The 22401-nt window shown below is 41.2% G+C and overlaps 1 protein-coding gene across 3 annotated transcripts in view; it reads right to left on the reverse strand.

Annotated features, from left to right (window-relative positions):
* The window catches only part of CEP162 (centrosomal protein 162), a 145279-nt gene that overhangs the window by 46142 nt on the left and 76736 nt on the right, over positions 1–22401 (reverse strand). For all 3 annotated transcript variants that reach the window (XM_075202714.1, XM_075202715.1, XM_075202716.1), the window contains exons 13-15: positions 14850–15111; positions 12850–12989; positions 5735–6001 (exon numbers count right to left, since the gene is read on the reverse strand). In XM_075202714.1, coding sequence (XP_075058815.1) covers positions 5735–6001; positions 12850–12989; positions 14850–15111 — 669 coding nt within the window. The remainder of the gene's footprint in view (positions 1–5734; positions 6002–12849; positions 12990–14849; positions 15112–22401) is intronic.

Below are 22401 nucleotides of genomic sequence, written 5' to 3' on the forward strand. Positions count from 1 at the left end.
CGATACACAGAGGAAGTGAATAAAAGGAAAAAAACACTTATCTCTTGAAGGCCAGGACAGCACATTTGTTGATTGGTTTCATTTCATGAAGTGTACCAGCACATCTTGTTCCTCCTCATTACATTGAATGATATACCTAATGTACCAGATCTTATCATACACTGCTGCTATGTATGTTCCAAGTTGCAGATCACTTTTGTCTACATTTTTTGTGACTGTGGTCATAGTGACACTAACTCTGGTTCCTGCTGTCTTTATGTCGACTAATGACAATCGATATATGTGTAAGCTCATTATTACTAATAGGCCGAAACCTGTGATGAGAACGTGTTCCTGCCACAATCTTTGCTGTTTCTAGACGGCTATGACATTAAATTCTTCTGCAGTCTGCTTAATTGTTCAGCTGTTTGGTGCCAGAGTTAATATTTTTATTACTTTTTGTAGTGGCGCCTCTTCAAATATTTGCTTTAATTCATATATCACACTTTGTAAATCATCACAACCTGAACATTTGCTTACTTTCTGGGGCGATTCTAGTGATGTGCTAGGAAGAGACAACATTTCAGTAAGCTTCTCTTGAATGGCTGTACTTTCCTGCTCTTTCTTTCTTTTAGCGTATGTCTCCCAGTGTCTTCTTTTTACCCCATGCAATTTCACTGGTGAAAAACCAAGCTTTGAAATACTTTCATTCAGCTCAACTGTTTCTGCTGGTTCAGTAACACCCTCCATCGGGGATTCAACTTCTTCAGGGCCTGATACAACAACTTCATGGGGCCCCCGTTATAGTCAAGCACGCTAAAAAAAATTTGCGTCGCTCGACACAAAATTAATAGTGGGTGTGGCCATATATTTGGGGGTGTGGCTATGCATCAATGGGAGTGGCCAGCAGGTCAAAATCACTAGGCCCTGAATCCGCCGGAGCGTGACATATGTATGACAAAGTTGTTCTGTGTTGCTAAAGTCTACTGTTCCAGATAAGCACACAGAAATTGTTCTGACTAAATACAATGCAAGTAGTTTTCTTTTTTTTTTATCACCAGCCGGTTGCAAACAAAAAGATGGCAATATGATTTCTTGATCAATATAAAAAGTGGATACCACTTTAGGCAAGAAAGCTGGATTAGTCTTTGATACTGCCTTGTCTGTATAAACATTCAAAAGAGTTCTTTGCACCACAAACCTTGAATTTATCCAATTCTCTGAGCAGATGTAATTGCCACAAAGGACTTAAAACAAGAAAGAATCCTCTTCACTGCTTGAAAGAAAAGAAGAAGAAAAAAAAACGATAAGATCTGGAATGCCTAACATTCCAGACTCTCTGCATTTTCAGAATATTTCTGTGCAATTATTTTTCATTCTGTGACCATGCACCCTGTACTTTTGACAGGAGATTAGTTCCCCTAGCCTGTAGCGAGCATTATCCAGTCTGGTTCTGACAGACACTCTCCCAATTCTCTGTTGGATTCTGCCACCAGTTGAGAGAATCCCTTGGGGCTCCTTGATAATCGAATGACATGATTCAGAGATATATGACTGTGACCCCTCTAAGGAAGTCTAACTGGAGGTTTTTCATGTGCAAGGAAGAATTCCTATGGTGGAGGAAAGTATTACTAGAAAGTGAAGGCCCTTTTGTACTGTAATCTGTTGGACAAGTAATTGACAAGCTAAAGACTGGATCTTTATTCATCTCTCCTTTGTTATAGATGCTCTGTTTTGTACAGTGTCTATCTGGACTCCCAGAAATGATAACTGTTGTGATGGCATGAGATGACTCTTTACATTGTTTAAAATCCAGCTGTGTTCCTACAGAAAATTCAATACTTGAGCTATACTGGATCGGACAATACGCTCTAACTTTCCCAGATAGGTCCAGAAAGTGATCACATGTTTCCGCAATTCTGCCACCAGTGTAATGAATTAAAAGTTCAAACAGATGTTGCCAGACCAAGAGGTGGTAAACTGCAAATACTGTTGCAGGACACAGACTCTAAGGACCTGATAATGAACTGGAAGAGGGATATGCAAGTGAAAATTGAATTTACAGACTGCATCCAGAAAGGTCTTGTATGGACTAGGTGAATTTAAATCTTGTTCTAGATTTAAGGAGACTCAATCCCTAAGGATTTTAGGACAAGGAACTGGAATAAAAGCCTGTGCCCATCTGGGCTGGAGGAGCAAAATTTGGAGACTGACGTGTATTGCTTTCAATTCTGTTGGAGCTGAACAGGTTCTGGATCTGACAAAGAAGTTTCACCTGTGTAAAGAGCCGCAGCGATCCACGGCTCGCTTCCTCCAGCTGCATCTCGACTGTCATAGCAACAACCAGGATGTCACTTTCCCTATCTTCTGTCCCAGTCGTCACCATGGCAATGGCCGGAAAGCTTTTATTTGGCGCCGCATCCCAGCAACGCTGGGTAGCTGGGCGTGTGCGCACTAGGTGGATAATAAAGCCTGTGGGCTAATTACTTGTATTTATTAATTAGGCAGCCCCTGGGGTGTATTGTTGGGCACTTCTCCGATTGGCTGCTTGCTGTATTTAAGGCAAGTTTTGCATGAGTCCAGCCATCCTTCATGCCAGGACGCAGCTTTCAGAGGCAGAGCGTTCCAACTGTTGCCTTAGCAACGGCCATGGTGAAACCAGAAGAGACATTATCGGCAGTCATGGAGACGGCCGGGACACAGCGAGTCACGGCGGCTGAAGGCACTGCCGCGGCTTGTAACACCAGGCTTATAACATCTTACATCTTTAAAGTGTTGTTGAGATGGGGAGGAAGGAAGGCAGTAAGAGTTATCCCCTGAAAACTTGTGAATCATTTGGTCTTCGTTTATCACCAAAGAATCTTCAAATGGGAATATTACTTCACTATCTTTAGATTGAACACATCTGCTGGCCATGGAGAAAATCAGAGAGCTCTTCTAGCTACTGCCACTGAAGCCATATTTCTGGCTGAAAAGGTAATGTTATCCAACAATGCCTTGCAAAGGAAATCTCTTCCTATTTGCATAACTTAAAAGCTTTTCAGCAAATATCTGTATGAAGTGTCCTATCCAGTAGGATGTGTGCTCTAGCCACTTAAGCAACAGCTACCCCTGAATCTAAGGTAGTTTCAGAGGATATATGAAGCTTTTTTAAAATAACTATCCATCTTCCTATCCATAGGATCTCTTAGAGGACCACTGTCATCTAAAGGAACAGTGGTTCTGACTGATAAAATTAAAAGAGGGACTTCTGAACTGCTCTATTCATCATCACAGATTTGTGCCCAAGTCGAATTTCCACATTATTCACATTAAATAGTCTGGGCTCTTCTAAGAAGTCCAGTTCTGACTAGGAACCCCTGTCCTGTCGATGCTTGTCCGAAACTTTGTTATCTTCAATGACTACAGAGCATATAAATCCTGTGTAATCGCAAATGATTTAGTCGTCCAGACTATTAGCCTTGAGGCTTGAAATTATATGTAGCAAAAAAAACAAAAAAAAAACCCAAAAAACTGTAGATAATGTCTTATCACAGCCTCAACAGACCCTACTGGCCTTTACTTTCTTCCCCTCCACAGGCTCTACAAGGGTACTGAAATTCAAGCTTCATCCTGCTGGTAATGCGTCTTTGTTAAGTTTGCGGTGCCAGCGGTGCTTTATGAAATAAAGAATGCTTGCAATATCAGTTCCAAGGTCATGTCTGCTTAGTGCTCCATATTGGTATATTTTACCTCTAGATGTGGTGTGCATGCATGTGCAAAGCACTTCCAACGATGTGCACCACATTTGCTACCAAAAGGTAGCATGTAGCATGTACCATTCACCATGTAGCCAGCCCTCATCCATGAATTGCATTACCAGCGGAACATTGCCAGGACGATTTAAATCAAGTAAGCCTCTACACACACTAGAAACAGAGATGACAGGTAGCAGTTTGCTGACTTCAGCTAGAGACAGGAAACAACACACGGGAAAGAGGATGAACTGCACAACATACTACCTGGGGGCATTTCTAATTTTGTGTCCTTATTAAAAGCTAGAAGGGACCGACAAATTGTAATGGCTGCCAAAAAGGATGAAAGGGAAAATAATAATTTCTACTTCAACGTGCTTACTATTGTAAAAAAAAAAGTTAAGGTAAATACATAATCTAAATTGTCTATAAATGCAAACATTTTTGAGGGGTTTTTGCTATAAGAAACATGACCGACGCAAGGATTGTTTAATCTTTACCTGGCTAGCTACTGCAGCTTTTTATTTTTCCCTCCAAAAATATAAAGTTTAATTAATGTGTTCCATAATTCACTTTGTACACAGATGAGTATACTGCTGTAAGCCACTTGCATAATGCAGGTCAGAAAATTACTTGCAACTGTACCCTGCAAAAAAGCTGAAAGACTCTTGGTCCAATGTAAAGTCTAAAAATAATTGACAGCTACAGACTGCATGACTTGTTCAATCAGGAGCTGCCTCCCTGCATAACCCACCAATGATAAGTATCTGCTTCCTGTAAAGTATGGAGCAGACAGTATTTTGGATAGAATTAGTTAAATACATACTTGCCTACTTTAGGCAAGTGTAGTCCAGGAGAGGGGCGTGGTTAGAGGTCGGGAGGGGGCGTGACTAGAGGGCGGGAGGGGGAGGAACCAGGACAATCGCGCCATTTAGGCTAGGCAGTTGCGGGATGCGGGAGACTTGCCTGCTCTCCCGGGAGTCTGTGAGAATTTCGTAAGTCTCCCGGATATTCCGGGAGAGTTGGCAAGTATGGTTAAATACCTGTTGTAAGTAAACAAGAGACAACACCATAAAGAAATGGAAGTCACAACATAAATCAATATGTTATCTGTGGGTTATAGCCATATAGCTTCTTTTGTATGCACCTTTTTACAGGTTTGCAGGAAGAGGCAGATATTGGGTGGAGCATGCTCAACGTGCTTCAAAGAAACTTTGTTTGGGGTCTACTAACTTTCAGCACATTCCTCTGAATGGACACATGAGATTAATATAATGTTAAAATAAGCACAGCCACTCTACTTTAAATAATGTGCCTGGTAATGTAGCATGAAGTAGTTGCGATGGGTACAATTTTAGAAAAGATTTGCTCAAGAATGGTCTATGTTACAAATTGTACATTGCAATGAGGATCTTCCTTAGTTTGTACTATTTTTTTTCTTTTTATAGAGGTGCATGAGAGGTACTGTAAGAAAACAAATCAGTTATTTCAGTTATGTAGCTCAGTAATATGCAGGCGCATATATAGATATATATACTATATTATATATTACACACATACATACATACATACACACACACACACACACACACACACACACACACACACACACACACACACACACACACACACACAGAGTATATTAGTGTTAAAAACTCTTATTAGTTGTCCTTGAACATCTATTGCTTTAACATAAAATACAGCATATGTTCGAATGAGGAACACAAAGTAAAAGTATGCATTTGCATAAAAAGGGTTCTCCTGAGTTAAAAATCTGACGACTACTGCGAGCTAACGAATTACATTTTTAGATAAATTAATGAGCTTTTACTAAGTGCTTAAAAAGTTATATAAAGCAGTAACTTAAAAAAAAAAATCTAAATGATATCACTTATCGATGTTTCACTAATACAAAAAGCCATATAACTTCAAAGAAAAACGAAATAAGCACAATTGACCAGAAAAGTGACATGTGGATAGTTTCACAATGTTACTTTCACAATAATGCTATGAAAAGATACCTGTGTTTTAAGTATAAAATTTGACTGTTTCAGCTCTTTGATCTGCTCTTCATATTTAGTTTTCATTTCTTCCATTTCCTGCTTATACTGCTCTTGGTTTCTGACATCTTCTTTGAAGGTTAGCGCATGCATATGTCCAACATTTAACTTCTCTTCTACATGCTGAAGTCTCTGGAGCACAGATAGGTCATTACCATGGATATCTGAATAAAGGAAGGCAGATGTATTTTCGGAGGCGACTCCATATGGACTTCTGGGAAAACTGATCTGCAAATTATCAACACTGTTAGCCTTTGGCTTGGTTGTTATATACCTATAAACTTCCACTTTTATACACTAGATTAGATCTATGATTTCCTTATTCATGCATTGCCATTTATAGAACATATATGAACTACAAACACTACAGACTTCATACATCAATAAGTAAAACAAGCAAGCAAATTAATGAATTTCACCCAGAGCTTCAACTGGCAGTGTGTCCTGGACACCACCATTTCTCAGTTATTCACCCCAACAATGCCTTTAAAAGTCATGAGACAAAAGGCAAGATAATTTGGAATTTGACACCTTAGTGGTCTCTTGCATTAAAATCCCAAGTAGATGCTACAGTATGACATCAAGCAACACTGTGAACAAAAAATGTGTTGGAGGACTGGAATTCAAATCTTTCTTGCCTTCAATAGGGTAATTGGCCAATTCCACTCCCACTCTTGCTTTTTCTCCCCCTTCCTCTTCCTGGAACAATGGAATTTTAATAGTTATGTTAAATCATTTTCTCCATTGGAGGACACTGGAGACCTAGGGATATAGAGACTCAGCCTAGAGTATCAGTACTTTAAATTTCCACATTAAGACTTGAAACTCTGCTTCCTCAATAACGGGCTTCTTTTCAGCAGAGGGTTGTTTTTCTAACAAAGCTCCACGGGACAGAACAATAAAAGGAAGAAAAACAATGACCTCCTAGAACAGTGTTGCTTAACTTCAGTCCTCACACACCCCAACAGTTTATGTTTTTAGGATTTCTGTCTGTCGAAAAAGGTGGGATAATTAATGACCCAGCCAAGCACACTAAGTCACCTGTGCTGGTTAATGAAATCGTGAAAACATGACCTGTAGTGGGTGTGCGAGGACTGGAGTTAATAAACACTGTCCTAGAACAATAATGTCAAAACATTAAAAGGAGAACTAGAACTTAAAAAGGGTGGTTGCCACACATCTCCCAATGCACCAACAGAAAAAGGGATTACATTTCTATTTTCTCTTTAATCTAGTTGGGGGCACTGAAAACCTTGGGGATATCCCAAAGGAGCCACTAAGAGTGGGTACGCTCATTAGAACTAGTGCAAAGCACATTCTGTTCAACATTAGAATTCCTGAATGCAAACACATCACTCCTAGGAAAGATGTTGACAAAAGACCAGGTGTCCACCCAACAGAGCTGCTTAGCCAAGATTCCATGCTGCGTAATCCAGAAAATGTGCTCTCTCATATACTGGAACAGGCTGCTCTACTCTAATGTAAACATGGCGATCTATCAAAGTAATCCACCAAGCAATGGTCTGATGGGACACTAGAGAACTTCTCTTGTAGAACATCCTGGAGTATCAAAGGTCCTATTTCCTGATTGCAATACAAGTTCTATTAACAGAAGACCTCAAGCAAAGACAACAAGCAGCGAGTGAAGATCACAGCTAAAACTAAAAAGGTGATTACTCGCTTCTAATTCTCCTAGATCTCTCTGCTGCATTCAACACTGTTGACCACTCTCTCCTCATACAGATGTTACAATCCCTAGGTCTTCAAGACAATGTCCTATCCTGGTTCTCATCCTACCTATCTAAATCGCTCTTTCAGTGTTAATGTCTCTGGAACAACCTCCACTCCGCTTCCTTTATCAGTTGAATTACCACAAAGCTCAATCCTAGGTCCCATGCTATTCTCTATCTACACCACTTCTTGGAAAACTAAAAAGCTCCTTTGGATTTCAGTATCATCGCTATGCGGATACACAAATTTAACTATCCTCTCCTGATCTCTCACCATCTATGTTGTGTCGCGTTACTGACTGTCTTTCTGCCATTTCATCTTGGATGTCCACTCGTCAAGTTAAACTCAATCTTTCAAAAAGAGAATTAATAATATTCCGACCCAATAATAGAAGCTTCCTGCCTAACATTTCTATTTCTGTCGACATGACCATAACTCCCACCCTGCAAGCTTGCTCTCTAGGTGTAATCTTTGACTAGACTATCCCTTGTTCCCCACATCAACTCTATATTTACATCATGCTGCATACATCTAAAAAACATTTCCAGGATACATACATATCTCACACAAGACACTGCAAAAACCTTAATTCATGCATTTATCATCCACCGCATCGACTATTGTAATTCCCTCCTTACTGTTCTTTCCAAAGTCAGACTCAAGCCCCTACAATCTATTTTGCATGCAGCGGCTAGATTGATTTTCCTTGCACAGAGCTTTTTGTCAACAGAGTCACTCTGTCCGCCTCTACATTGGTTGCGTTTTTCAAAGAATCCAATATAAAATTCTTCTAACATACAAGACCATCAACAAAACTGCACTTACATATCTCCTTACTGGTCTCAAAATATCTCCCAACTCGACACCTCCATTCTGCACAATATCTGCGTCTCTCTTCTACTCTCATCACTTCCTCCCATTCTCGGTTACAGAACTTTTCTCCGGCTGCACTCAATTTATGGAATTCACTCCCTCGCACTACAAGACATTCCTCTAGTCTTCAAACCTTCAAGCGTTCTCTGAAAACCCACCTCTTCAGACAAGCTTATAATATTTAAAGAACTGGGAGTTGCTCAAATTAATTTATAGGCTATAACAGGTGCATGAAAGGGTGGGGTTATCCTAAAAGGAAAAAACACAAACAAATTCCCGCAGCACACTGCTATAGCCAGCAACAGATCTGCTATTTCTACTGTAGATAAAAATGCAAAAGTCTCCGTTGCAAACATTTGCAAATGTATGTTGAAGCCACCCACCACTCCACGGTGCTTTTGCTAATAGGGTGGTCCTAACTCTAAACAATGAGAGTCCCATATATTTGGGCCATTCATATGTGTTTTTAAATTGAGAGCTAACTTACCAAAGAGGTACCCCAGAAACCTCCAAATAGCAATCCAATGTCAGTACTCCCCCTCAGTTACTGACACCAATATGCCTCTCAGACAAATAAAAGCTTATAATATTTCTCTACCACCCTCAATCTCCCTAGATTACCCTAATACCACCCTCTTCATAGAGAACAAGATAACACAAGACAACAACCCACTGACCAACATAGTTGTGTGACTGAGCATACAGCCCACTAAATAATTTGTAACCTTTGATACACAAGGGTAAGTGCTACATCTTATTGAATATTTGTCCAGCTAGAATGCAAACCATTGTCCCATAAATTGTAAGCTTGCAAGCAGGGCCTTCTTACCTCTCTGTATGTATGTATTACCCAGTATTGTTTTATTACGGTTTGTTACCAATTGTAAAGCACTATGGAGTTTGCTGGCGCTATATAAATAAATATTGAGGATTGTGATGGTGAAGAGAACCTCTTCTTCCAGCAACAGTTTAAAGCTGGAATAACAATGTACTGATTTAGATAAAACTGAGAGACCACTTTTGGCTCTAAAATAAGCTTTAGACCAAAAGTGCAGCCCTGCCCTCCTAAAGGAAGAGATATAGAGGCTTACAAGACAGAGTTCCCAATGGAGATCTCTCTAGAGGTTCACTGCTTCCCTTTTCCAAGGACAGAAATAAGCAAAAACTGGAACGCTTAGGTCTGGGAGCAATAGCAAGCAGAAAATAACTTCTTTATTTCCCCTCTTAGCCTAGCTAATAATCTTAACCAGTCTGAGCCCTTCAAAAATAGCAGACTCATTGGAGTATATTTACTAAACTGCGGGCCTAAAAAAGTGGGGTTGTTGCCTATAGCAACCAATCAGATTCTAGCTGTCATTTTGCAGAATGTACTAAATAGCTAGAATCGGATTGGTTACTATTGGCAACATCTCTCTTTTTTTTTTTAAACCTACAGCTTAGTAAATATAATCCATAAACCTTGTTTCTGCTTTCCAGGCCAGAGTTCCACTGAGGATGAAATACTTCCCCATACGAGACCGCTCCCCTCCCCAACTTGGATGCCTCATGAATTTAGTCCGCCAAGGTCAGCAAATAAGACCTGGGCCAGTCAGATAGCAAGCTCTCAGCACGCTGTTCCAAAACACTTATTAACCCAAGCAACGGCTAAAATGGGTGTAAGGGCCCCAGCCACTGCGGAAATTGAGTTATCCATGCTGTAGCGTTCAACAAAATAATCGTGGATGCCCTAGATGCACAATGAGGCATCAGGGAGACTCCCATTTAACCATATCCTCACTGAGTAGAGGACAGAGGGTCAGTAACCTGTGACTTACGGCTTAGTCAGGAACCCCAGAGACTTTAATGTTCCGAATATTTAGTAAATTCCAGTGGCCAAGTACTAAATTATAATGGAATCTTTTAATGGAATCTACCTCAACGCAGGGGACTTCAGAAGCAGGATTCTTTGCCACCTCACATCCTCCAGGGAGGAACATTCAGAGTCTGATGGGATTTTCGGTTACAAGATGTAGTCAAAGCAGCAGACTGCAGGATCCTCTCCCAGGAGAGGAGACCGCAACAAGCCCCTGCACGGACATCACCAGGCTTCTACTCTAAGCCTAGAGTGCAGGGGTGAACGAGTTCCTTCCCTTAGGATTCTGCAGTAGCAGCTGAGAGGATCTGCTCTGGGAAATGTGCTAGCTGAGAAAATTGAGCTATGGACTGGGCCAAGAGACCTAGCCCAGGTGAAGCTGCAAAATCTGATGGAGGAGCTACTTAAAAAAGCAAATCTTAGGAATACATTGCATTTAATATCAGCATTCTATATCAAACTAATCCAATCAAAGGATCAACATATGCATTACTACAATAGGTGTAGCTTAGAAATTTTAGAGCACCTTAATGATATATGGGAGATCAAATTAAAGACTTCAATGTATGGAAACCGCTACTTCTTGAGATGTTCGTGACCATACAATGAATAACAATCATGTTAGATAATGGCAAATATTAGCTTATGGATGAATATAGGCAGAAGACACATGAGTGGGGCAAAAACTGTAGTCAGTAAAGTTTAGCATTTGAATGTCTTGAATGCAATAAACATGGTCAACTTAAAGTGCAGCTGACAACTTTCAATTTAATCAGCTGAAGAAGCAAACTTAAAATAAAGCCAAGCAAGCCGAAGTACTATAAAAAGGGGATACAACATTTCAGGTATTGAGGCTGCATTAATACTTATACTAGTGTAGGTGCATCAAAGCATGCATGGTGAAGTGATGGAGCTAGGAGTCACTTGACCAATAAAAAAAGCTTCATGACCAAAGACAGACTGAAATAGTTACCTTAGCTAATGGACAGTATAAGACATCAGAAAAAAAAAATGGGAAGATTGGGGGGCTTGGTTTCCCTAAAGAATTCTGCCTTCGACTGGGGCTGGGGTTGCTTTCACATTAAGACAGAGAGGATGCCACTCCAGACCAGCATAAGACATTTTTCTGAGGCACTACCAGCTGCCCGTCAAAGATGGAAGTTGTTCAGTTATCAGTTTTTACCATCCCTAAAATGTTACTTGCCTTTAAAAAAAAAAAAGATGATTTAATGCTCTGTGAGGGAAAGTTTGACCTATTTACTTGAGAATTCTATTTTCAGAACCTCCACAGCTACAAACTGACTTTTCTACCAATTAAAACTATTTTGGCAGGATTTTGGGTCTTTGTGGTGAATCGATAGTAAAACACGAGGCCAGCGGTTAGGGAGAAATTTCTATATTTTTCTGTCTGAACCAGGGCGACTGGGTCGCTCTTTAGATTGCTGCAGTGGGGGACATGAGTCGAGGTGGTAAACAATTCAACTGTTTTTATTTGTCTTATTCTCAAAGCTTCATGGGTAAATCAAAACTATAGCATAATAATTAATCCTGTAATATGTATTGATAAAAGTATGCCATATTTGAGAAATTTATTTTGACATTTAAAAAGGACACCTCAAAACTTTTCTGTCAGCAATTATGTATAGCACAGGTGAGTATACACTACACATAGTATTATGTTATCCTTCTGTGCTGGCAAAGAGCAAACTTACAAAGTTATGCCTGCCACCTCTTTTTTTCCCATATTTTCACACCTTTCTGTACTTGGCAAAGCCCTCCCCTCACAGACAATTCAAGCACCACAAGCTCACACATATCCTGCTAAGACCATATACTCAAACTATTACAGCATTGTGAGTGGATTATTACACCTCCGTTAACATAACAGTAGTACTCTGGGGAGGAGAGAAATACTGACTGGTGAGCTCAGTAAGCAAACTTACCAGCACCATTATCAAAACTAGGAAATGTCCATTTAAAAAAAAATAAATTAAAAAATTAATCAGCCAAAGCATTAAAACTACTGACAAGTAAATTGAATAACTTTTATGATCTCATTACAATGGCATTTGTCAAGGGGTGGGACATATTAAGCAGCAAGTGAACAGTTTTTCAAGTTGATGTGTCGGAAGCAGGAAAAATGGGCAAGCATAAGGATCTGAGCTACTTTGACAAGAGACAACTAGTGATGGCTAGAAGGCTGGGTCAGAGCTTCTCCAAAATGGTAGATCTTGTGGGGTGTTACCGGTATGCAGTGTTTAGTACCTACCAAAAGTGGTCCAAGGAAGGACAACCAGTGAACCGGCAACATGATCATCTCAATCCGATAGAGCATTTGTGGGAAATGATGGAAAAACCAGCCATGGGAGGCCCCACCTCCCAACTTACAGGACTTAAAGAATCTGCTGCTATCATCTTAGTGACAGATACTACAGAACACTGTTAGAGGTCTTGTGGAGTCCATGCCTCAACGGGTTAGAGACGTTTTGGTGGCACGAGGGGTACCGACACAATATTAGGCAGGTGGTTTAAGTGCGGTGGCTGACATTTAGATTAAACAAATAAAAATGGAAATTGAGAGAATACAAAAATGTTAAAACTCTGGAAAAAACTACTTTACCTGTTGACAGTCCACAGATTTTTCAAAGTTTATTTGATCAGGATTCATCTGTTGCTGTGCAGTGGTATTGGTCCTATTGTCGTTTGGAAAACTGGTTGAATTTTCTGCAAATCGTATGGTCCTGGTAGCAGATAAAATCCCTAACAGATAAAAAGTGTAACACACAAACACTAGTTAATTTTAACCTCTTCATGACTGGGGGTATTTACCTTAATGACCAGACCATATATGGTTAAACCAGCAATAACCATTTAAGGAGCGTTGCAAATTTTGCATTAGACTTTAAATTTCTTAGCATTGTGTGCCCTGGCATCACAGCAGATGAGAGGTCTCCTTTCCCAGTTACACAGAAGCTGCCCAAAAACTGTCTAATTTGCCCTATAGGTGATAGATCCACAAGCTGTTACATGAGCGGATTTATTGAGAATGCCCCCATAATTCAGCCTCATTACTGATCAGCCTTTGGGACTAGAGCAATACCTGAGCAGCTTAAATGTCACACAAGAACAGTGGGTAGTGAGATCTTTCAATTGAATTTCAAACACTGAGAAAGCACTGATTAATTATGCCATGCATTAGCCATCCGGCCATTTCCTCGAGTGAATTGCCGTAACAAATGCCATTTCAATGAGAGTGGATCAAACAAGAGGGCTACAGACCGGGCTATATTGGAGGCAAGTGTATAAAACTATATTGTATGTTGAAATGTCCCGTTTAGTTAAGGACCTCTAACTGCTTGTGGGAAAACCTGTATAATTAACAAAATAATACAACTACAACTTTTGTCAGCTTTTAAGTTCCACTTTAAGCTGAAAAAACGACACTTCAAATAATCTAGATAAATCAAAGTGTCAGCCGAAAACAGAAACTGGAGTCTCTCTAGCACTTTAAAGTCTTTATCGAAATACAAGTATAACAGTTACTAGCACCCACACCCCTATATATACTGCAACATGTTCTACATATTTACATATGCTACAGTCTGACAAACCTAAGGAATGAAGTCTCACTCTGCGATCGCCCCCCCTAGCAGGGGCTTGCTGCCGGCGGCTTCACAATATGTGCAGGTCTGCTCGGCAGTGACACTGTGCTGCCCGGATGCTCTGATTGTGTTTAAAACAATCAAAAAGGGGGCGGGGCCTAAATAGCCCCCCCCTAAATTGCCCCGGGTAGGATACTTTTCTAGATCCGCCCCTGCTCTGACCACCTGCGAGACAAAAGCCAACACTCTGCATCTTTATTAAGTACAAGCAGGGTCACCCAGCTTCCAATTTGCAATGTGCAGCAGTTTTTATATATTAGCAAATTATTTGGTAAATAGACCAAAAATGCTATTTATAAAATGTCGCTTTGGCCGAGGTGTCCTTCCAGCAGTCAAACAATATTTATCACTATGTGGTCCAATAGCTTACTTTTCGATACTAAATAACCATGTACTAATAATTCTAATTTTGTTTTATTTTGTTGTTGAAACATTTGCATATTGTTATAAAATCCACACACAAAATTCCCACAGATTAACGATCATTATAGTAAAAGATATGAAAAATCAGGATGATGTTCTGGCTTAGTCCCAAAATATAGCCTGACATTTACACATACTAGGTGATGCTGGAGACCGGGCTGTTACTTTGAATCATGCAGCACAGCTAATATGAGAAAGTGCATTTATATGCATGCAAATACCAAAGTTATAAAACGAATATGTACAAAATTGACATATGAAATTAAAAGTTCCAATACACACACTCTCATGACAGGTTTAAATGAGGTTCTCAGGAGAAAATTAAAAATGAAAATGGATGGTTCAAAAGTGATGTAATGTGGTTATATTTTTCCCAGAATAAGGAGTCCTATATTGGATTATAATGCCTGAAATGAGCATGCAAAAGTATCTACACTGAGGTACTTTAAACACAAAAATAATGTCAAATGTCAATGACCCTTATTGGATTCTTCCTTTAGTAATGAAAGTGTTACAGAAACTACAACTACGATACCTTTTTGCTTCTGATCAATAGGTGATCTCCCCTTTGTCTCCATATAGCAGTCCTTGGAAGGTAGTTTATCAGCAGTAGAGGATTCTTTTATTTGTGTGATGGGCTTTCCATAACCAGAGCTCTTAACGTAAGCATACTGTGTATTTTGACCTTTCTTTAAAAGCGATGTTGGACTCTTGACTGCCTTATTTGACAACTTGCTATGGAGCAACCCCAAAGAAGTAGATGTACTTACAACAGGATCATTTCCATACTTGGTAACCTATGAAGAATATTTTACCATCATCCTTAAGCACAGTGGTTATCACGTCTGTTAAAAGCAAATTAATGTAGAAAACATAAATGGTACTGCAAGTGCAGAATTCATTAATCATGAAAATGGCATAACAACATACTAAATCCTATTTATAAAGCACATTAAAGGGAAGCAATTCGAAATAATGTTGTATGTAAGGTTTAAGGATTGTTCCACATAATAAATAAAAATTAACCATGTACTGACAGTGTATAATACGGTTTTTGTACTTGCGTTAAATCCATTTATCAGATTCCACTAGTGGACACTGCTACCTTAGGGTATAGAGGCTGGTCCAGAAGTTAGGAATTTTATTTGAAATCTGCACAAATTGAGAAGCTCCTTCCCTTCTACATGCCCTCCCCAACAAGAACCTTAGTGATTAACTAACAGCCCCACAGGATAGTATACAGAGAATCAAACAAACAAGGAAAACAATGTCCCTTTTGGAACACATACACTCCAAACATAACATAAATCAGAGCACTAAAGAGTTGGTTCAAAGTGTCCTCCATGGCTTCAGAGGAATGCATTGAATGCAAGAAGAAAAAAATCAGATTTCTTTTTCTTCTTATTAGGTGGCACGGCTACCTCTGGGATGTCCCAAAGCTGCATCTAGGGGAGTGTTAGGTAAACATATTGAAACTGTATATTTATGTGAATGTATGGACCACAGCCTGATCAAATCTCGGGCGCTAGTTCCTGGGGTGGGGGTGGTGCAGCACCGGTGAAATTTAAAGTGTTATATATTTTTTTGTAATGTAGGTGGTTGGGATCTCCTGGAGCCATGAGGGCCGCCCCGACCAGGAATGTACAGTGAGGCAGCTTAACAGCAAAGCCGATGCGGTTAGCTGCCCTGTCAGGGCAGCCACAGTTCTCTTAGATTTGTCTTGCGAGATTACCACATCTCACTAAACCAGACCAAGCACAGTCCACAGCTGCACTGATGGGACAGCTAAAAGCAAACTCATATGCTACCAGGTTGCCTGTCAAGAAAAAACCCAAAACGAAGATTTCTGCAGTGCAATGCTGGAGCGTGAAAAAGAAGAGGAGCATAGCCAGAAGAGCGGAAGGTAAATTAAACGTACTGCCTGAGGGGGGGGGGGGGGGGGGTAGGTGATGAAATAGCAGGAAGGGCCACACATTGGCTGCTGGGGGGCATGATCTCTGATCTGTGGCATTCATGAGGATGCTCTCTAAAAAGCCTAATCATTTAGGGCTTGTTAATATTTTGCATTATAATACAATTTTTGCACGTTTTCAAAACAGGACCCCAGCTTTCCAGAAGACAGTTAGGCAACAAAGCTGCAGGAACAAGCAAGAGAGAACATCAGTCTAAATTTTTGAATGCTGCAGCATACTGATGAATTTTCCATTAATGATTTGAGGGGTCCAGCACAAAAACAACTTTTGAACTCTTAAAAAGACAAGTCTCAAGATGTTGTTAAGACACTCTTGTAAGAATGACAAAAAAATGTATGCGATTGTTTTTCTTTTCTTTTTGTTGTTTAGTATGTTTATATCTTAAAAAATTTCAATAAAAATACTGGATTTAAAAAAAAAAAAAAGAATGACAAAAAAAGATGGATCAGTTTAAAGGAATATGTATGTATGTATAAATACCTCTTTCTTCCCCACTAAGAAATATAAGTTTTCCATACTCTATCAGAAAGCATATAGAATAGAGATAGAGGGAGGCTTTTTCATTCTAAGAAAGACCCTTAGCTTTAATGATCATAGCCTCAACAGCCACGCCATTAAATCCAACCAAGCTAAACCCCGATGAAAGACATTGGGCCCGATTCATTCCGGAAAGGCAAACAAATCAGTAAATTTTCTCCTGAACAAAATCATGTTACAGGGGTGCAAATTAGTTTATTATTTGCACATAATATGCATATTGGCTGTTTTTCCATGAAGCACACAAATACTTAACAGCTTTATTTGTACAATGAAATTTAAAGTTGATTTAGAACATGAATATCCAAAATTATAAATCTGCCATCAAAGTTTGCTTCCCCCTCCAATGCAACATGGTTTTGCCAAGGTGCAAAGTTACTAAATTTTTTTGCTTTACTGTCCTTAATTAATCAGGCCCATTGACTTAATAGATTGCGCCGTAGTGGACACTTCTGCAATGGCTCTGCCACCATCCTTAAAAAAACAGATGCACCCTCCTTTTATAGCTTTTTCAGGACCTGTGGAAACATTGCCATCAGCAAGAACAGATATATCAGCTGATAATTCCATGGAACCAACATGGCTTCTTTCTAGGTACACCTTCGGATACCCAATTATTGAACAGAGAGATCTATCTTGTGGTGTAACAAAGATGCCATCATATAGACAATCAAGCTTACGCCACTTCTCTACAGTTTGAAGACATACATCTGGTGAAGAGACAATTTCCCAGGATGTATGGTCTACCTGCTTAGGATGTCTACTTCCCAATTCTCTACCCCTTGAATGAATGCCTCTGATATTGTTGGAATTTTACATTCTGCCCAGCACATTATTTTGGTGATCTCTTTCATTGCCAGGGAGCTTTTGATGCCTCCATGATGATTCATGAATGCCACATCCATGACCTTGTCTGATTGAATCTTTATGGCTTTCCCCTGCATCAGCACATACTTTTAAAAGAGTGTTTAATACCTCTCAGTTTTAAAATGCTAATGGGAAGTTTCGTTGCCTCCAAGGACCAAAGTCTCTGTAGATGAAGGTGCAGAGTCATAGCTTCTCATCCCTGTAGGCTGGCATCTGTTGCTACTATGGCCCAGTCCCATCAGAAGAAAAACTGACATGTCAGAGGGGGACAGCCTTATGATCTGGCTGGCCAAGCAGTAGATTTCACCTGGAAAGTGGAGACAATTTTTCCTAGGCATGAAACTCCCAACAGAATGGATAAGTTTTTGAGAGCCATGAGGGACTTAACAAGTCCCTGTAGTGCAAGGATCTTCTCTGGAAATACATGCGTTCTGTAGTCTCTGTTATTTTTTTTTTTTTAATTCTTTATTTTGGATGGTCAGTCAATAAAAGGCATGGACAATATGAGGTAAAACGTTTACAATATATACATAGAAGGACATTAACAATGTAGTAAAATCCAGCGAAGGCGCCCTTCAACAACTTAAAACTTAGATTGACCATATTTTCATTTCTTTTTGCTTTTGTTTAAGTATATAAGCCAATAATACAGAAGGTTAGGGGGGGGGGGGGTGGGGGAGAGTTAGAAGGGGAAGAGGAAGGGAGGGGGGACCACAAAGGCTGACGCAGGAGAGTGGTCGAGAAGAGGGTAAAATGTAAATGTCAGAGGGTCAGAAGATGGTAGAACAGGAGCAGAGTCCTGATCGCCGCACCTGGGTCATGACGAAGTCTTTAGGGTCAGAGGGGAACGAACGTTCTGCAAACTGCCAAGGAGCCCACACTTAGTTGAAAGTGTAATCTCTATCGTGAAAGTAGTAGGTGATCTCTTCCATGTCCGCCACATGCCAAATTTGCTTTTTAAGGGCGGACAGAGATGGAGGAGTGCTGCGTTTCCAACTAAGGGCTATAAGGGATTTGGCGGCTGTGTGGATCTGTGCAATTAGTTTTCTAGAAAATTTATCAAGATCTGGGGGAGGGTAACAAAGGAGAAAAATCCAAGGGTCCTTCGCCACGGGAGCCTCAAATAGAGTGTTGATAAAGCCATGGATCGCGTCCCAGAAGGGAGTAATATTGGACAAGTCCACCAGATGTGTAGCATTGATCCCCTGTGGCCACAGCCCCGCCAACATTCAGGCGACGTGGAAGGGAACATTGCGTGAAGTCGGGTGGGGGTATAGTACCAACGATAATAGATTTTATAGGATGTTTCTTTTAGTTTGGTCGATATGGAGCTTTTGGATACCCCCCAGTCTCATGTCCTCCCAGGCCTCTTCATCTGGGGGCGGGCCAAGATCCCTCTCCCAGTCAACTTCATGTGAGAGTTGTGAGTGGGTAGCGGAATCAAGGAAGATACTATAAAGCTGTGATATCATACCCTTATTCATAGGGGGGAGTTTGCAAAGGTTCTGTAACGGGGTGAGGGGGCGCAGTAAGTATTTGGGTGGTAGGGAATGCAAAAAAAGGGTCATTTGAAAGAACTTGAAAGGGTTAAGCTTTCGAGCTGTGGGGTGAGGCTAAAGTTCTGCTACTGTGAGCCATTGGCCTTGTTTCGAGAAATCCGACGGGAATTTGAGGCCAGCCTGGGTCCAAAGGTGGGATCTTACCTTGGAGAGGCCAGGAGGGAATATAGGATTAAACCAAATGGGAGTCAGGGGGGAAAGGATTGATGTGAGTTTTAGTTTAAAAGAGTAAGAATCCCAAACCTTGATGTCAAATTTAGTAGCAGGGAGTAATTTGGAGGGGGGGGGGGGGTGTGTGTGTAGGGGATAGACCCCATAGCGGAGTGGAATCAGGGAGAGCTATATATGCCGCCTCTAGGTCAAGCCAAGAGGTGGAACCCGAAGGGGCATATGATGCAACAATTTGGGAGAAATGGGAAGCCAGATAATATAGCTTGATATCGGGTAGTCCCCTGCCGCCACCAGAGATGGGCTTTTTCAGGACATTGAACGAGACCCTGGGGGGCCTGTCATTCCTGATGAACCGAATCAGAACTTTCTGGATATTAGATAGGAGGGTTGCGGGGACAGCAACTAATAGGGTTTGGAAGAGATATAGCCATTTGGGTATGATGTTCATTTTGACTGCAATGATCCTGCCCAGCCATGAGACGGTTCCAGCAAGCCAGAGCAGATTGTGTTTTAGAAAATAGGGGTGGGAAGTTTTCCTGGTTAAGGAGGTTGCATCGAGATGGGGGGGAGGGGGGAGGACATGGATCAGCATGGCCTGATTTTGTGTAGTTTATTTTATAATTAGAAATCACACTGTAGGACTGGAGAATCTTATAGATGTTGGGGAGGGAAATGGCCGGCTGAGAAAGCGAGAGGAGGACATCAGCCGCAAAAAGCGAAACTTTAGAGTTAATGTTCCCCACCTGCACGCCCCAAATGCTGGGGTTAGATCGGATTTGAGAGGCCAGTGGTTCAATCACTAAAGCAAAAATGAGGGGAGAGAGAGGGCAACCCTGCCTTGTACCGTTTTGAATGAATACCGTATTTGAGGGTGTACCATTGATCAGGACTTTAGCCGAAGGTGAGGAGTACAATGCCAGGATGCCAGTGAGAAAGTCCTCAGTGAAGTCAAAGGCTTCGAGAGCTGCTCTCATAAAACCCCAGGAGATCCTGTCAAATGCTTTTTCAGCATCCAGAGAGAGGATTATTGTAGGAGATCTCCTGGTGTTTGCAATATGGATGACATAAATGGCTCTCCTGGTGTTATCCCATGCCTGGCGTCCCGGGATAAATCCTACCTGGTCGTAGTGGATCAATGATGGGAGAAATTCATTTAAGCGAATTGCCAGGATTTTAGCGTATATCTTTAGGTCCAGGTTAAGGAGAGAGATGGGTCTGTAGCTGGCGCAATGAAGTGGGTCCTTTCCTTCTTTTGGGACCACTATTATTTTGGCTTCGAGCATTTCAGGTGGGAAGGGGATCCTCTGAAGGGCACCATTGTATAGGGAGTGCAGGTGGGGAGTAAGCAAGCTCGATTTTTTTTTCATAATAGGCTGCTGCAAAGCCGTCGGGGCCCGGGGATTTGACACTTTTTTGTGATTTAATAGCGAATTGGATTTCGTCTAATGAAATTTCTTCATTAAGTTGTTGGAGGGCTTGAGGGGAACATTTAGGAAGTTTAGATGTAACAAGGAAATCAGAAATCAGGGCAGCGTTGGATTGCTGTGAGGAAGGGGCAGGGGTAGCTGTAAGGTTGTATAGGGCGAAATAGTATTATTGGAAGGCTTCTCTGATAGCAGCGGGGTCATGGAGGAGTTGGTTATTGGAATCACGGATCAATATAATATTTTTGTGGGTCCTGGTTGATCGAAGCCGTGCCTCTAGAATTTTGTCCGCCTTGTCTCCTTTTTCATAAAAGGATTGTCGAAAGCCATTTAAGGCGCTTGGCTACGTGTTTGGAAAGGAGAACATCAAGTTGGGCTTTGGTCTCGCGGAGAGCTAACAAAGTGGTGGGGTTTGGAGCAGCCTTGTGTTGGGCTTCTAGGGAATGAAGTTTAAGGGATAGATCATTAGTCACGGTGAGGGTTTCTCTTTCCTTCTTAGTGGCAATGCTGAGTAAATGTCCCGTCAGGACCGCCTTATGTGCCAACCAAAGAGTGGTTCTAGAAATATCCGGGGTGTCGTTGAGTTCGAAAAATTCTTTGAGGCAAGCCCAGAGTTGGGAGAGTATATCTGCATTGTGAAGTAAAGAGTCATTAAGGCGCCAGGTCATGGGGCAGGGGCAGACTGCAAGGCCGCAGAGGTCAATAGAAATAGGACTGATCAGACCAAAACGTCGGGTGAATTTGAGCCGCCTGGAGGTTTTGTGCTAAGTCATGGCTGAGCAGGATCATGTCTATGTGTGAGTAAGAACGATGGGGTGGAGAGTAGTATGTATAGTCATGCGCGGTTGGTTCTCTCACTCTCCAAGAGTCGTAAAGAAGCTGGGATTCCATGACACAGAGGAGCGATTTAGAGGATACTGGGCCCGAAACGGCAGGGGGTGTGGAACGGTCCAAGGAATGATTCAAGACAGCATTAAAGTCACCCGCTACGATAAGATCTCCTTGGCGCAGGCGGGACACTAAGACGTCTAGTTTGGAAAAAAAGCAATTCTGGTGTTGGTTAGGGGCGTAGACATTAACCAGGGTGTACAGTTTGTTATTAATTTTGCCTACTAAAATAAGGTATCTACCCTCTCTGTCTGCCAGGGAATCAATGGGTTCGAAAGTAAGATGGCGGGCAAATAGAATTGTGACTCCCCGTTTTTTAGTTGAATGGTCGCATGCATGGTGTGTATCAGGGTATGCTTTTGAGCAGAGCTCAATTGTGTTGGAAATGGGTTTCTTGCAGGAAAACTAAATCACCAGAGTAGAGTTTAAGGGTAGTAAAGAGCTTACCTCTTTTCCGAGGGCTGTTCAACCCCTTAACATTAAATGAGAGGACTCTAAGACCCATGTGCAGCGAGGAGGAAAGCGATTAAGAGAGAGCTTGGCATAGTGTGGTCGATTAAGGGAGGGGGAGGGTTTGTAAAAGTGGGCGAGGATGTTAAGTCTGAATGTTTCATGTGGTCGATTGGGGATAGGGAAAGGTTAGTGATAGGAAAAGGGGAGGGAAGGGC

The sequence above is a fragment of the Mixophyes fleayi genome, chromosome 3 (genome assembly GCF_038048845.1).
Source record: "Mixophyes fleayi isolate aMixFle1 chromosome 3, aMixFle1.hap1, whole genome shotgun sequence".
NCBI classification, from domain to species: Eukaryota; Metazoa; Chordata; class Amphibia; order Anura; family Limnodynastidae; genus Mixophyes; species Mixophyes fleayi.